Source organism: Pseudophryne corroboree, chromosome 5, assembly GCF_028390025.1.
Source record: "Pseudophryne corroboree isolate aPseCor3 chromosome 5, aPseCor3.hap2, whole genome shotgun sequence".
Lineage (NCBI taxonomy): Eukaryota > Metazoa > Chordata > Amphibia > Anura > Myobatrachidae > Pseudophryne > Pseudophryne corroboree.
Genome location: NC_086448.1, coordinates 546,965,938 through 546,981,307, shown reverse-complemented (window position 1 = coordinate 546,981,307; position 15,370 = coordinate 546,965,938). Strand labels below are relative to the sequence as shown.

The 15,370-nt window shown below is 42.5% G+C and overlaps 1 protein-coding gene across 2 annotated transcripts in view; it reads right to left on the bottom strand.

Annotated features, from left to right (window-relative positions):
* KDM1B (lysine demethylase 1B) overlaps window positions 1-15,370 on the bottom strand; it is a 173,283-nt gene that overhangs the window by 55,156 nt on the left and 102,757 nt on the right. For both annotated transcript variants that reach the window (XM_063923227.1, XM_063923226.1), the window contains exons 6-9: window positions 5,103-5,219; window positions 3,762-3,800; window positions 2,951-3,149; window positions 2,535-2,719 (exon numbers count right to left, since the gene is read on the bottom strand). In XM_063923227.1, coding sequence (XP_063779297.1) covers window positions 2,535-2,719; window positions 2,951-3,149; window positions 3,762-3,800; window positions 5,103-5,219 — 540 coding nt within the window. The remainder of the gene's footprint in view (window positions 1-2,534; window positions 2,720-2,950; window positions 3,150-3,761; window positions 3,801-5,102; window positions 5,220-15,370) is intronic.

Sequence of the window (15,370 nt, the reverse complement as noted above, 5' to 3'; positions counted from 1 at the left end):
CTGCCCAGGGCGCCCCCCCCTGCGCCCTGCACCCTACAGTGACCGGAGCGTGCGGGTGTAATGTGGGAGCAATGGCGCACAACTGCATTGCTGTGCACTGCCTCATATGAAGACTGGAGTCTTCTGTCGCCGCTTTCGAAGTCTTCTTGCTTCTCACGCCGGCTTCTGGCTCTGCGAGGGGGACGGCGGCGCGGCTCTGGGATCGGACGACCAAGGGTGCGTTCCTGTGTTCGATCCCTCTGGAGCTAATGGTGTCCAGTAGCCTAAGAAGCATGACCTATCCACAGTGAGTAGGTCTGCTTCTCTCCCCTCAGTCCCACGTAGCAGAGAGTCTGTTGCCAGCAGATCTCTCTGAAAATAAAAAAACCTAACAAAATACTTTCTATTCAGCATGCTCAGGAGAGCTCACTGAAGTGCACCCAGCTCATCCGGGCACAGATTCAAACTGAGGTCTGGGGGAGGGACATAGAGGGAGGAGCCAGTGCACACCAGTATTCCTAATTCTTTCTTAAAGTGCCCTGTCTCCTGCGGAGCCCGTCTATTCCCCATGGTCCTTACGGAGTCCCCAGCATCCACTAGGACGTTAGAGAAATCTTTATTATATTTTTTTTCTATTGTAAGTTTTATTGATTTTACTCAGAGAAAAACAGAGGACAGAAAGAAAAAAGGGAAAGTGCGTGGGGGAGGGGGGGCACATACACATATCGGCAAAGCAAATTATCAGTACAGGTACATGTTGAACCACCTAAGCAAATAAAATTTCAGGGGGTTCATTCAGATCAAAAGGGGAAGTGGATCTTCCCGCACTTGAACATGCTGTGGAAGCACCTTGGCCTCTGTACCATACACATGCCACGGGTACCACTTCATGATGAGAGAGGGATTTAGTGGAGTACGGAGTAATCATGTTAAAAATCCTGATGCAATGCTCATATTCCCAAATGAACAGTGTGCCGACCTCTCAGTTGTCCACCGCAAGGATAAAGACTTTGAAATTGCTGCAACAAGTTTACCCACTCACATCATCATGCTGGTTGTCTCCATCATGGCCATCTTTGTGCAGGTATCGCTGGTGATTAATGTATGCCACAACAGTAGAATTGTTGGACTGAAGCCAAACTTCATATTCATGACACTAAGCCTGTGTCAGCACATTGGAGACCAACTGTAACTCCAGAATGGTGATGAGGAGATTGATCATATGGTGTTTGCCGTATCGTCAGCTAACTTGTGTTAAGGCCCATACACACTAGGTGATAGTCACACATGATATCGCTCATTTTCAGCCTTCTGAGCGATATCGTGTGTGATGTTGCCCAGTGTGTATGCTGCGGACGATGAACGATGCACAGGACAGAGCATCGTTATTGTCTACTCCGTCAGCTCAATATGACAATATCGTCTTATGCTGCATGCAAGGCCTGGCCGTGGCATGACATCACTGTACCATATTGCTTGCGATACTGTACAGTGTGTATGCAGTGTGTATAAGGTGTATATGAAACATAACTGAATTGTGTGAATGTACACACATTTTGTTTAATGCACAAAGTTAGCGGGCTGGGAGAAGAGGGGAAAACACTATGCAATATAGCTCATGGAGCATATTGCATAGTGTGTACGGGCCTTTAGAAATAAATGAAGTTTTAAATACACAGCAGGATTTTCAGAGAGCAGTACAGTAATAAGTCTTATCTCACCATGAACAGGTGAGTGAACCCCTAATTGTTCAATCTTAAATTATTTTGATTACACATAGTGTATAGCACACGATATACTGTACATTTCTTTTTTAGCCCTACATCAGCCAGAAAGCCTTTGTTACATGCACTTTCTGAAGGGCAGCTGGTACCGTTTCTTGATCGCAACTGGCTGCAAACTGTTTAGAGAAATTTCTACATAACTTCTGATAGTTCAGAGCAGTGCTGGTACCAACTCTTCACATTGCGTTCATAACTAGGCAACTATAAAAGCCATGATCTTCATCTGTGCAGCGACCAGACAATCTTGACCAAAATTTGAAACAGGTGAAATAGCTAACAGATGACAAAGGTTTTCTATGCTCTCCTGCCAGACATGACAGGACAGAAAAACACCAGCACAGAACATTCTCTCCAGTGGCCCGATAAACCATCCAGGAGTCCTGCTGGAGGGAGCGGGCTGAGGCTGAACGGACACCAATGCCATTTACAAGGTCCAGAAGCACCATGGGGTTCCTCAACCAGAGAATTCAGAAGACTTATAAAAATAAAACCCCCACAACTATGACGCAGTGTCCCCCAGATGGATGATAGAGGAAGTACTTTAACAAACGTAAACTAAACTGATCCCTGATGGATAGAGGAGGTAATAAAGGCTGAAGAACTCTAGATTAGTTACCTATTTAAGAGCCTTGCTCCAGCAGCCAGCTTCTATACCAAGTGTTGCACAGGACTTCCGATTTGGTGCAAGAGAAACTAATTTACAGTAAAGGATAGCACAGCTGTTTGTCCAATCCAATGCTTAAAACTGTTTACAAATTAGTTTGAACCTACCTTACAATTAATGTGCCACAGGGCCAAAATAAGGTTTCTTATGGCTAAGTACATTGTGGGGTCCCTAGAGTACTCTGGAAACTCATAAAGCTCATCCAATTCCATTACATCTGGTCTGACGCACAGTGCTTTGCCACATTCATTGGGCTGGTAGAATGGTTGAAAATATGGATTAATCCCTGCAGCTGGAAATAAAACAAAAATGTTCTCTTTTCATAATCTTTCATGTAGTGACACAAATGTTACACGATCACAATAAAACCAGGATATCATCATCACTGTTTATCTCTCAGGCACCATAAGACTCTGCAGTGATGGGCAGTGGGTAGAACAAATGGAATGTTTAATTAACAAAACTAAAAAAATAAACATTATAAACTATTATAGTAATTAGTACGATGGTATCAGGTCCTTACTAGCCAAGTTAGAAGAAGCTTCTCTGCTTTGTTCCAATTTCCCTTCTCCAAGAAGACGATTTGTGCTGGTACACGATGGACTCATGCCGACACAGTCAGGGTAGTAAGCTGCTAATAATACAGCTGCTGGGCTGTCTTTCAGCAATGGAGGGAGGATAAGCATTGAATACCACGGCTGGGTTGATACTTCAGATACCCTCTACCAGTGAGCAAACAAAGAATGCATTTTACAACACATATAACATGTGTAATTCAGCAGAAGACAATACTGAATATTCTATGGCACAATGTACGCCCTATTATAAATTAAAAAGATATTTTAAGTCATCAAGGAGTTCCATAACTACATAAAGACATGGGGCCGCAGGTGGAGTGCTTTTATACATTTCATGGATATCCAATGTGACTTCTATGGTTTGTGATAATTTGCAGTAAGGGCTGCATTATTTGTTATAGAACACAAGTTTTATTAATGAACACCGAAGTGATGACATAAGATTTCAGCATCACTTGAGGCGTAATTGTACAGCTGTAAGAAACACATCATTATTTCTAAGGAACAGTGCAACAAAGCCTTATATTTAATGATACATGCATTAATGTGACACAGAACTCCTCAGGAACACACATAGTCACTAATACACATTATATGCATACAGCCATCCATGTGGTTGAAAAGAAATAAGTAGAGAACATAGTTTCTACAATACGACATTATACATATATATATATATATATATATATACACACACACACACACACAAACAAACAAACACACATACTGTTCAATTTTATTTACAGCTTCACTTACCAGATCCTCTGGCATAGAGCAATGGTCTGACCCTTCAGCCTGCCAGAAAACATTATAATTGTTAATAAGACAAACTAAGAATATAAGACATATATATATTTTGTTTTGAGCTGCACTACGCAATATGTGATCTATATAATAATGTGCCCATGTGGGCTTTATTATGTTGGGCAAACTACATGCACTTTTAGGGAGCGTATGGCCCTACACCGCTCAGCGATAAAAGCAGCTTTAGAAAATAAAGAATGTGATCAACCTGTAGCGCGCCACTTTAAAGAAGCCCATCATCCTCTAACTTCTTTAAGATATAAAATAGTGGACCATATTCCTGTAGATATTAGAGGAGGAGACCGTAAGAAACGACTCAGCCGGTGTGAATCAAAATGGATTCATATTCTAGATACTATTTCCCCCAAAGGGGTTAAATGAAAAAATAGCTCGAATATTTTTTTTGTAAGTAGGAATATACGTTTTAAGAGTTTAATAGGGGTACCTGCGTGAGCAGTAGTCCTTGCCTTTGCTCTCTAGGTATATATCAATAGTCGTTTTCCTATTCCGTCCCTTAACTTCTTCTAGAGTGTTGACAAAAAAGGAGTAATTCAGATATTATTGGGTCCTTTTGTGAGAGAGCCTGGGGGGATGTGATTTTGATATATTGATCTGCAATATTCTTGAAAAATGAACGTTTGTTTCCAATTCTGGTTTTAATATTTTTTATTCTCTATATGCACTATATAGTTCACGTAGTAACATAGTTTTAATGTATTTTTAGATGTTCTATATGTCTCACATTTGCTTGTTTTGCACTAGGGAACTGTGTACAGCTCCGGAGATCAGAACCGTCGCCATCTCCATAGCAACCGGAAGTGACGCGACTAGTGTATGCGTGTCCATGGAGACTGACTGGAGGTATGTCAGAACGGACATCCTGTTTCCTCAGCGGACGGGCGGAAGCGGCGGGCGTTCGATCCCTGAGCTGGACACAGCATATAAAGGTAAGATGGGGTAATGGGCTGTGTTATGCTCCTGTCTGTACACTGTTCACGTCCTGACGAAAAAGCCTGCGGGCTTTGAAACGTTGACAACTGTGATGCCGTTTTTTTTTATATATCCCACTTTTGAAATCATCTGGGAGTGCCGCCTCGTTCTTTCAAGTAAAGACATTGGTAACTATGAAATATATTAGGATGGCACCCCGCATCTGAACTTTGTGAGTCCAGAGTGCCAAGCTACATTGCAAGTATATATATATATATATATATATATATACACACACACACATACATATACATATACACACACACACTAAATAAAAGAACTAGCACCATAAAGCTCCATTACCTTGAGTGAGTTATTCAGTTTCATGCCACATCTGTAGGTTTTTGCCATTTGAATTGTTAACTGTATCTCCTTTGTCAACTGACGCCATTTCCCACATTCAGGTTTTGTGCATTGTACCTACAAAGTTATACAAGAAAAATTAGTTGCACCTTAAATGTAATAAAAATAAAATGGAACCAGAGAAAAAGATTTAATGGTAAATACAAAAAATCCAGTTTTGGTGAAAGTGGCCCCATGGTGGGCCGCCCAAGAAGCATTCACCTCTCTGGAAGAGTGTGCCCGGCACCGGAATAAGCCTGAAGGATAACAGAGTATATCCACCTAGCATTGGCCTACTTACCCACTGGCCAACCACACTTATGATCATCATAAACTTGGAGAAAGTAATCTGTCCTCCAAAGAGAGGATGTCTAGTTCGAGTACAAACAGCCAGACATCCTCTCTTTGGCGAACAGAGTCCAAAAGAGTCAAAATCCTTTGGTCTGACAAAAAAGATGGTTGAAACACAATTTTCTAATTCATATAAAGAGCAGAGACCACTTTCTACTGGAAGGAAAGAACAGTGTGCAAAACCACCCAGTCCTCATACCAAACAAGAAAAGGTGACTTGCAAGACAAGGTCCCAAGTTATGAGACCTGCCGGGCTGATGCAATAGCCATGAAAGCAAGTTTCTGGGTCAAAAACTTTAACTCAACAATCTCTAAAGGCTCAGATGGTGCCACGGGAAGGGCAGACAGAATCAGGTTCAGATCCCAACGGGAAAGAGGAGTGACAAATTGTAGCTGAAATCACAAAACTTAATGCAAAAGGGTATGAACCTCTGGAATAAGACCCAATTTATGCTGGAAATAAGAGGGCCTCGCCAAACCTGCACCTTAAAAGAAGCTAAATGTAGACCTGTCTCCAAACCTTGAAGAAAGATCAGAAAATGGGAAAGCTGAAATACAGAAGTATGACATGCCTGTCCTTCACACCACAAAACGTATGTTTCTCCTGCAGGGTCCAAAAGATAACATTGGGATATGAGGTAACGACAGCGGATTGGCACCAAACGATCAAAGCTTTCGGCCTCCCATAATGCAACGGACCCGTCCCTATAGCCCCACCTCCTGGCTCAGGCAAATAATTTTTTTTGTTTGGTGCGGCAGGAGCCAGACCATGGTCAATAAGGCTGCTGGTTTTTAGCAGGTATAAGCTTTTTTATTTAATTTTTGAGCGATCTTTCTAAAAAGCGTCTTATACGTACAGTACGCGACAACACTTACCCACTTGAACAGTGCTGGTACGGCGGACGCCTATGTAGGATGTACTAACAAGTCCAGCAGACGTTATCAGGCTGTGGCCAGAGCACGGGGAGAAGGTAAGGCATCGGTTCCACTTAGCAGGGGAAACGCAAGACACAGCCGCACTGTTTCGGGTTGGAGACTACCGAACATGTGCTGACGCGGCTGCCACCTCGGGTGTACCAGCGCTAGGTCTCAGGGATCATAGGCTCCAGGGGTAGTATGAGGCCACCATCCCTAGAGTTGAAGTCAGCAGTGGGGAGTAAGACACTCCCTTGGTCGCCCCTCCCCCCGGTTCATGACCAGTTTCCTCCGAGTTTCCCGCCATGAACTGAGTTCCCGCTTCCATCTGAGACGCTGTGTATCTAAAAGGATCCAATCGCAGCATAGGCGGCTGTATGACTGGTGCATCTGTGTTCACTTGGGCGTCTATGTTCACTGTAGGTTCACGAGACGATTGTGTACACTAATAGCGGCTGGATCCACTCAGCGTTTAGTAACGTATTGATGGATCTTGGAAGCTGGGTGAAGTCTCCCTGTATCCCACTCTCCTGAGCCGGGTGATACAGCACTAAGGGGGTCATTCCGAGTTGACCGCTAGCTGCAGTTGTTTGCAGCACAGCGATCAGGCTAAAAATCGGCACTTCTGCGCATGCGTATGGTGCGCACTGCGCACTGCGCACGCGCGACGTACTTTCCCAAAAGCCGATGCAGTTTTACGCAAAGTCTAGCAACGCTTTTCAGTCGCACTGCTGATCATTGAGTGATTGACAGGAAGTGGGTCTTTCTGGGTGGTAACTGACCGTTTTCAGGGAGTGTGTGTAAAAACGCAGGCATGCCAGATATAAACGCAGGAGTGTTTGTGACGTCAAAACAGGAACTAAATAGTCTGAAGTGATCGCACGGTAGGAGTAGGTCTGCAGCTACTCTGAAACTGCATAATCTTTTTTTGTAGCAGCGCTGCAATCCTTTCGTTCACACTTCTGCTAAGCCAAGATACACTCCCAGAGGGCGGCGGCTTAGCGTTTGCACTGCTGCTAAAAGCAGCTAGCGAGCGAACAACTCGGAATGAGGGCCTAAGTCTCTATCTACCTTTGAGCATGAATAGTTGGGTAAGTGCCTGATGCATATGAGTGTAAACTATTGCTGCTGTTTCTTTCAATGTGCGACTGAATACGTTTAAACTCCTATATAAGGTAATGCAGTAATGTTTCTCCTACATACCAGGTAACTACAGATACAGAAATGTATCTGTAGTTGATTATGTACTCATAATGCTTATTATACTAATGTACATATAACCTGTGACTGATTGTTAGTGTGTTTGCCGACTATAATTCTGTCAGCTTCTGTGTATTCCGATCCTCGATGCTGGTGTAAAGCAGGGAGGGATCGGACTGTACGCCACTTTAACAAATTTTAAAGTGACTGCAGTCACAAATTGTGTAATTTATCACATCCAGTACAGGAATCGGCAGCCTCTCAACAAAGATTTTTTTTTGTACCAGCCCATCTTCAGTGTAAACGAAGGCCATGGCTTTGCAAGAGGCAGTTCAGAAGTTGCTTCAGTCAGGAGTGATAATTCCAGTTCTTCCTGCACAACGAGGACAAGGTTTTTATTCCAACCTGTTTTTAGTCCAGAAGCCAAATGGGTTGTTCCGGCCCATACTCAATCTCAAAGTGCTGAACAAATACATTCGGATGCCTTGGTTTCACATGGAGACTTTACGTTCCATTATTTTGGCCATGGAGCTGGAGGATTTTATGAGATCCCTGGATGTCCTGGATACTTACCTACATTGTTCCTATAGCACTGTCCAATCAGCGCTATATCAGGTTTGCTATCCTCCAGCAATATTTTCAGTATCAACAAAATTATGGTGGTAATGGCATCTTATCTCCGTCAGCAGGGGATAAGGATTTTTCCATACCTCGATGATATACTAATCCTGGCACAATCTCAGGAATTGCTTCAGTGTTATCTGCAACAGGCAATAGCTTGTTTGCAGAGACACGGTTGGCTCATAAATTGGGCAAAGTCGTCCCTGGTTCCGTCACAACGGATGACTCACTTCGGGGATGTGTTTGATTCAGGTCTTCAGAGAGTAATTTTACCTCTCAACAAAATATCCAAAATTCAGTCAAGGATTCAGGAGCTGCTACACAGTCAAATGGTATCCATTCATGCAGCAATGCGTGTGATGGGATTGATGGTGTCGACATTCAACATGGTGGAGTATGCTCAGTTCCACTCGAGGCCTCTGCAACTTCTGGTCCTTTTCAAATGGAATGGTTTTCGTCAGACAATAAAAATGCAGACTATGGTCCTTCGTCCAGAAGTAAGGAGGTTATTAGCCTGGTGGCCACAGACACCCCATCTGGACAAAGGGAGACCCTTTTTTGCTATCAGATTGGGAAATTCTGACAACGAAAGCTAGCCTTCAGGGCTGGGGAGCGGTGTCAGGAAGGAGTTGCTTCCAGGGGCAGTGGACCAAGGAAGAAAGTTGCCCGCCAATAAATATATTGGAACTTGGGGCCATACATATGGCACTTATTCAGGCAAAGGACATCCTTCAGGAAAACCAGTCCAAATCTGCTCGGACAATGCAACCGCAGTAGCATAACTCAACCATCAGGGAGGAACTCGCAGCCAAAACGCAATGAAGGAGTTAAGTCACACGTTAAAGTGTGCACAACTTCATCATCCAGCCTTGTAGACAGTGTTCATTCCGGGAATCAAACTGGGAAGCTGATTTTCTCAGTCGACACGGCATTCATGCAAAATGGGCTTCACACCCCGAGGTCTTCCAAACTATTGTAGACAAGTGGGGGTTACCGTAGATAGATCTCAAGGTGTCTCGTCAGAACAACAAAGTTCCCACATACAGGTCAAGAACAAAGGATCCCAGAGCAACCTTTGTGGATGCCCTGTCAATGTGATGGGAGTCTCGTCTGGCCTATGTGTTTCCACCAATCGCCCCGTTACCCAGGGTGATGCGAAAGGCAAAACAAGTAAGGGGAGCCGTGTTACTAATAGCTCCGGCTTGGCCCAGAAGATATTGGTACACAGCTCTGCAGAGGATGTTGATAAATGCTCTATTCCTACTCCCCCGACGTCCGGATCTACCGTCTCAGGGTCCTTGCTGTCACAAGCACCTGAATCGACTGTCTTTGACGGCGTGACTCTTAAGACTTTCATCCTGGAAGCAAGAGGATTCTCACAACAGGTAATTCAAACAATGCTTAGAGCAAGGAAACCTTCCTCAGCTCGCATTTATCACCGAATATGGCAAGCCTATATTCAATGCTGCAGTGACCGGAAATTTGACCCTAGGTCTTTCAGAGTTTTCAGAGTCTTAGCATTCCTTCAGGCAAGAATGGACAAAGGTCTACAGGTGGCTTCCTTGAGAGTGCAAGTGTCAGCATTGACTGTATGGTTCCAAAAGAAAATTGCTAACCTACAGGATGTGCGTACTTTTTTCCAGGGAATGCTGCACATTCAACCTCCTTTTGTTCCTTCTACAGTGCCTTGGGACTTAAGTTTAGTCCTAAAGGCCCTTCAAGTTGCCCCAATTGAACCACTAAAATGAGTGGATCTTAAATAGTTGACAGCTAAAGTTCTCTTTCTATTGGCTATTGCTTCAGCTATAAGAGTTTCAGATTTAGGGGCATTGTTATGTCGCCCTCCTTTTTGTGATTTTTTTTTATCCAGATAGAGCGGTTCTTAGAACCAAATCTGGATATCTTCCTAAGGTGGTGTCTAAATTCCACCTTAACGAAGAAATTGTAGTCCCGGCCTTCCAAGGGCTGGACCTTTCTGCAGGAGATGCATCGTTGGACGTAGTCCATGCCTTAAGGATATACATGGATCGTACCAGTGCCATCAGTAAAACAGGCACTCTCTTCGTGGTCTACGAATTTCACAAGAGAGGATGGCCTGGTGATAAGTAGACACTGGTGAGGTGGCTTCGGATGACGATTTCAGAAGCATATTCTCAAGCTGATCCCCCTGTTCAAGCTAATGTCTCTGCCCACTCTACTCATAAAGTAGGTCCGTCATGGGCAGCACAACGTGGTGCTTCAGCAGAACAGCTACGTAAGGCAGCCACATGGTCTTCCATTAACACTTTCATTAGACATTATACCTTTGCCTCTCAGGACACTGAATTCGGGCGAAGGATTCTCCTATCCAATAAGGAGCATCCCCACCACTAAATTGCTTTGGGACATCCCAATGTTATCTTGTGGATAACCTGTGAACCCAGCAGGAGAAATCATCGTTATGGTAGACTTACCTTTGATAACTATTTCTCCTAAGTCCACAGAATCCACAGGGATGCCACCCTGATGCACCTGATTTGAGGATCCTTTCACTTACTAACCTCTTCCTTCTTGTACGGAAGGGTGTGCATGTGTGTTCTTCTCGCCTGATTAGGGCTCTCTATAATGCTCCTGCCTTGAGCTTTGGAAAACAACTGATTTGCCTGAGCCAGGAGGCGGGGATATAGGGATGGGCCCGTTGCATTCTGGGAGGCAAGAAAGCTTTGATCGTTTGGTGCCAATCCGCTGTTGCTACCTCATATCCCAATGTTATCATGTGGACTTAGGAGAAATAGAGTTATCAACGGTAAGTCTACCATAACGATTATATTCCACACCATTATAATTACAAGCCAAAACAAGTTTCCGAGCCCACAACATGGTTTGCACAACACTGAAAGTGTCAAGGCAGTCTGGTCCAGAGAATGAGCATAAAACCTGGGAAGATGCAGCTGGTTCACCTCTCGCACAGCCCACTTCTAAACTAGTTGTTTGAAAACAGCTAGTTGTAGGAACCACTCTTGCTGGAGGATAGTATTTCTGTTTCCCAATTGTCCACCCACAAGATGAACACAGTTGAGATCACCGGAACAAATGTCTCTGCTGAAATCAAGAACTGTCACCATTGTTCTGGCACTCCACATGCACCCCTGGTGGTTGACATCCCACAACCATGGCACTGTCAAACTGTATCCTGACTAGCCTGCCAACCAGGACAGACTGAGCACTGGACAGAGCAAGGAAAAGACCCGAGCCTCAAAACATTGATGGGAAGTGTGTACTCCTGATGACGTCCGTGGTCAAAATGACAAAGAAAGGAGTCAGCAGAGACCTGCACCTGCTGAGATTCTCTACCACCAGCTATCAGTTAAAGAACTAACGAGTACTAAGGAACTAACGAGTACAAAGCAACAGGAAGAGCAGTTGAGAGGATAGGAAATCACTGGATCTATACCAACCTTTCAGAATTTTCCACTTGAACTCCCGGGAGTAGAACCAAGTGTACTGTATGGACTTGTGGGAGACCATTTCCCCATCAGTTTCATGAAATCATGATAAGAGAGCAGAGTCCACCTCAATGAGGAGATTGTTCAAGTAGGACACAATGGTAAATCCGCTACAAGTTTTGCAAAAAAACAAAAACAAAACAGTGGCACCAAGCCAAACCGAAGAAAAGAGCCCAAAGCTAACAGTGATTGCCTCCAAGAATAAATCAGATGTCGCTCCCAGATAGGGATGTACAGAGACATTATTTAGGTTTATCAAGAACAAAAATTAATTACCTCCATGCCACAGATTACCGACCACAAAGATCCATCAACACCTGAATGGCCCAAAGTCTTGTGAGAAAGTCTGGCTTCCAGACTAGGAGGAGATTGGAATACCACCCTCTGATCCATAGATCTAAGGAGACAGTCACCCTCTATGCCCAAAAAAATTAAGCAATGGTCTTTAGATAACTAAAACCCCCCTTCCACACCTCCTCCTTTGTTGGGGACCCTGGAGGCTGATGACATAACCACAATGAATAATCCAAAACACTCAGTAGTCGTAGAGTACACCATCCACCTGTCCCTGAAATTAAGAAGGTGACCCAAGACTCCTAAACTGGTTCAGCTTCTCAGTGAGGAAGCCCGTGCCCATTAATCTATTATCACAGCCTTTCAGTTTTAAGGAGTGGCACCTGACAAGTGTTTTAAGCTATATAATTACTAAACTGTGGGAACTCAGTGTATTAATATGGTATTTCAATTATATGTTCAACTGTGTTTTATTGATGTTGACATTTGTGTGTTGATTCAATTACTATTGAATTTATTAAACATTATTATATTATCATATTAATAATTTTTCAGCTCTCCATTCATTTTAATTATTATTTCCGCGAGCGCTGCTTTTTTTCCCCTTTTTTTCCTTTGCATTTATAAGGGTATACACATTACCTTTACAGCAGCGAATGAGGGTCCAGTAATTTTATTTATCCTTGTATTGGCGCTTTAGCAGTTTTTTCTTTCTGTTATATTGTCTTTTTTGTGTATCCTGCTTAGCAGCCTTTGTGGTTCTTTTTATATAATTAAGATTGCAATTTGAGTCTGTTATGGCAGATTTAACCTGCATATCTGAACGTGTCAAGAGGAGACAAAAATATGTAGTCGAGCTTAATGAAGATTCTGAAACCATGGGGGTAAATTTACTAACATGGGAGTTCTATTTAAGATGGATGTTGCCCATAGCAACCAATCAGATTCTACTTCTCATTTATGTAGCACCTTCTAGAATCTAATACCTGGAATCTGATTGGTTGCTATGGGCAACATCCCATCTAAAATAGAACTCTCATCTTAGTAAATTTACCCCATGGTCTCTTCAGCAATTACTGATAAGGACAGAGAATTTAATATTTTATATTATAAATTGGAAGATCTTATGAAAGCTGAAACCCGCCATTGGTAGCATATGGTTACGTTCCAAAAATATGTTAGGACCAAATATATACCAAGAGGTCTCAGAATCTTCAAAACATTGTCTTTTATTGATGATCCTATTTTAAAGGAGAATTGGGAGACATTGTCAGACAACTGTTCTTTCTCCCTGATGGATCTCCTCATTAAATATCTGAGTGATAGAATTGCGCACATAACACAGGACATAGAGGAAACTAAAAAATGGTTAAATATCTTTTCTGAGCATCCCCAGTCTGGACATAATGATCTGAAATTAAATCACAAGCTGCAGTTGTTTGAAAAAGGAGATAATAGACAGTAAAAATAGAAAGTTTGACAGAGACACTGATGATTATAACAGGAACATTGTTCGTATATTTAATAAGAAATTATTTACACGTTGGAGACTCAGGAGTGCATCCAATAAGAGATATAGAAATCCTGAACAATCAAGGAATAGACTTCATAATAATGTAGAACAGGATATACCTAGGCAATATAGAGGCCCACAGTCTCACCCACCTTCTAGAACAATTCATGATGAATTGATAGTTAGATCAAACACCCTGGTTCTAAAAACACACGCACCGGACAGACATCCAAACATACGACCCCTTCTGCTTCCTCTGGTTTTTTAGAGAGGGACACTCGCAGTCATCGAACTCCGTCATCGTATCATCATCAAAACAGAGATACGATTCCTTAAGAATAGACACTCCAAACACCAAATAGAAGAAGAGAAACCAGCATAGAGGATGCAGGGGGGGTGGGGGGGGAAGGGGGAGGGTGGGGGGCAGAATACAGAGGAAAAAGGCGACACATGAGACCATAAAAAATAACAAAATATACAATTTATCTTCGGTTCAACTAGATGAGAGCGACACCAAATTACTTAACAGAGATTTAAAATTCGCTCCGTCTAAACCTCCAGAATTCTTTAACCTTTTTGTGGAACTTAATAGTTATATTCGCACATTAGCAAGAAAAATATATTTTGCCTCCAAAAATTTACATAAGCACGAATCGGATAGCACACCAATTGTCTTAGATGACGGGGATTAGACCGGCATTGACATATTGGAGTCATTACTTCTGGAAAGTAAAATTCCAGATGGGATTACTCCAATATATACTTTACAGAGGATTAATGACCGGCATTTACAAATCAAGAATAAATCTAAATTTATCCTCTGCATTATAGTCTTCCTATTGATATTTTCTATAAAAAGACCCTTGAGGAGTTCAATAACCTTTGCCTTAAAGAACACAAACGATTTAAGTATAAACATAATTTGTCAGTGAAAGAGAGAATTTCTCTGAAGAGACTTGCCAATAACCCCTCCCTTGTCATTAAGCCGGCCAACAAGGGAGGGGGAATTGTAATGCAGGACACTGATGATTATATCTCTTAGGCCAATAGGCAATTAAGAGATACAAATGCCTATATTAGGCTATCAACAGATCCCTCTAGTAGTTACCATAGGTCCCTCACTAAACTGGTGGAGGATGCTTTTGAGGGGGAAGAGATGAAATATCTTATCCCCCTCACCCTATCACACCCACTTATCACCTCCCAAAAATCCATGAGTCACTCACGGCACCTCCTGGTAGACCTATTATTTCTGGTGTAAGGTACCTCATGTCTAATTTGTCGCAATTTGAAGATTATTTTTTGCAGCCATTTGCCTCTTCTTTACGTTCACATATTAAAGATACAGTACAACTGCATTTTTAAATTCAATCTCCAAAATTAAATGGAAAAGTTCTTATTTTTTTTGTTACTTGCATTATACTCGAACACCCCACATGAGAAGGGAGTGACAATGGTTGCAAATTATCTTTCTAGATCGGACAATTTATCTGAGGAATTACAACAATTTATTTTAGCATCAATGTCATTTATTATCATACAATTATTTTTTATTCAACAAAGTAATTATCTGCAGACACTTGGTAAAGCCATGGGGACGAGGTTCGCCAACCTGTACATGGTAGCATCTGAGGAGGTGCATGTGTGGGGGCAGAGCTTTGGCGCGGACCTAGTCTTCCATGGCCGGTACATAGAGGACTTATTTTTTATTTTTGATGGAGATTTCACTCTTTTTTTGGACTTCAAAACACTTCTTAATAATAATAATGAATTTAATTTACAATTCACTGGCACTTTGGATAGGTTTTCCGTCTCTTTCCTTGATATCTCCATCTCTATCATAGATGGGG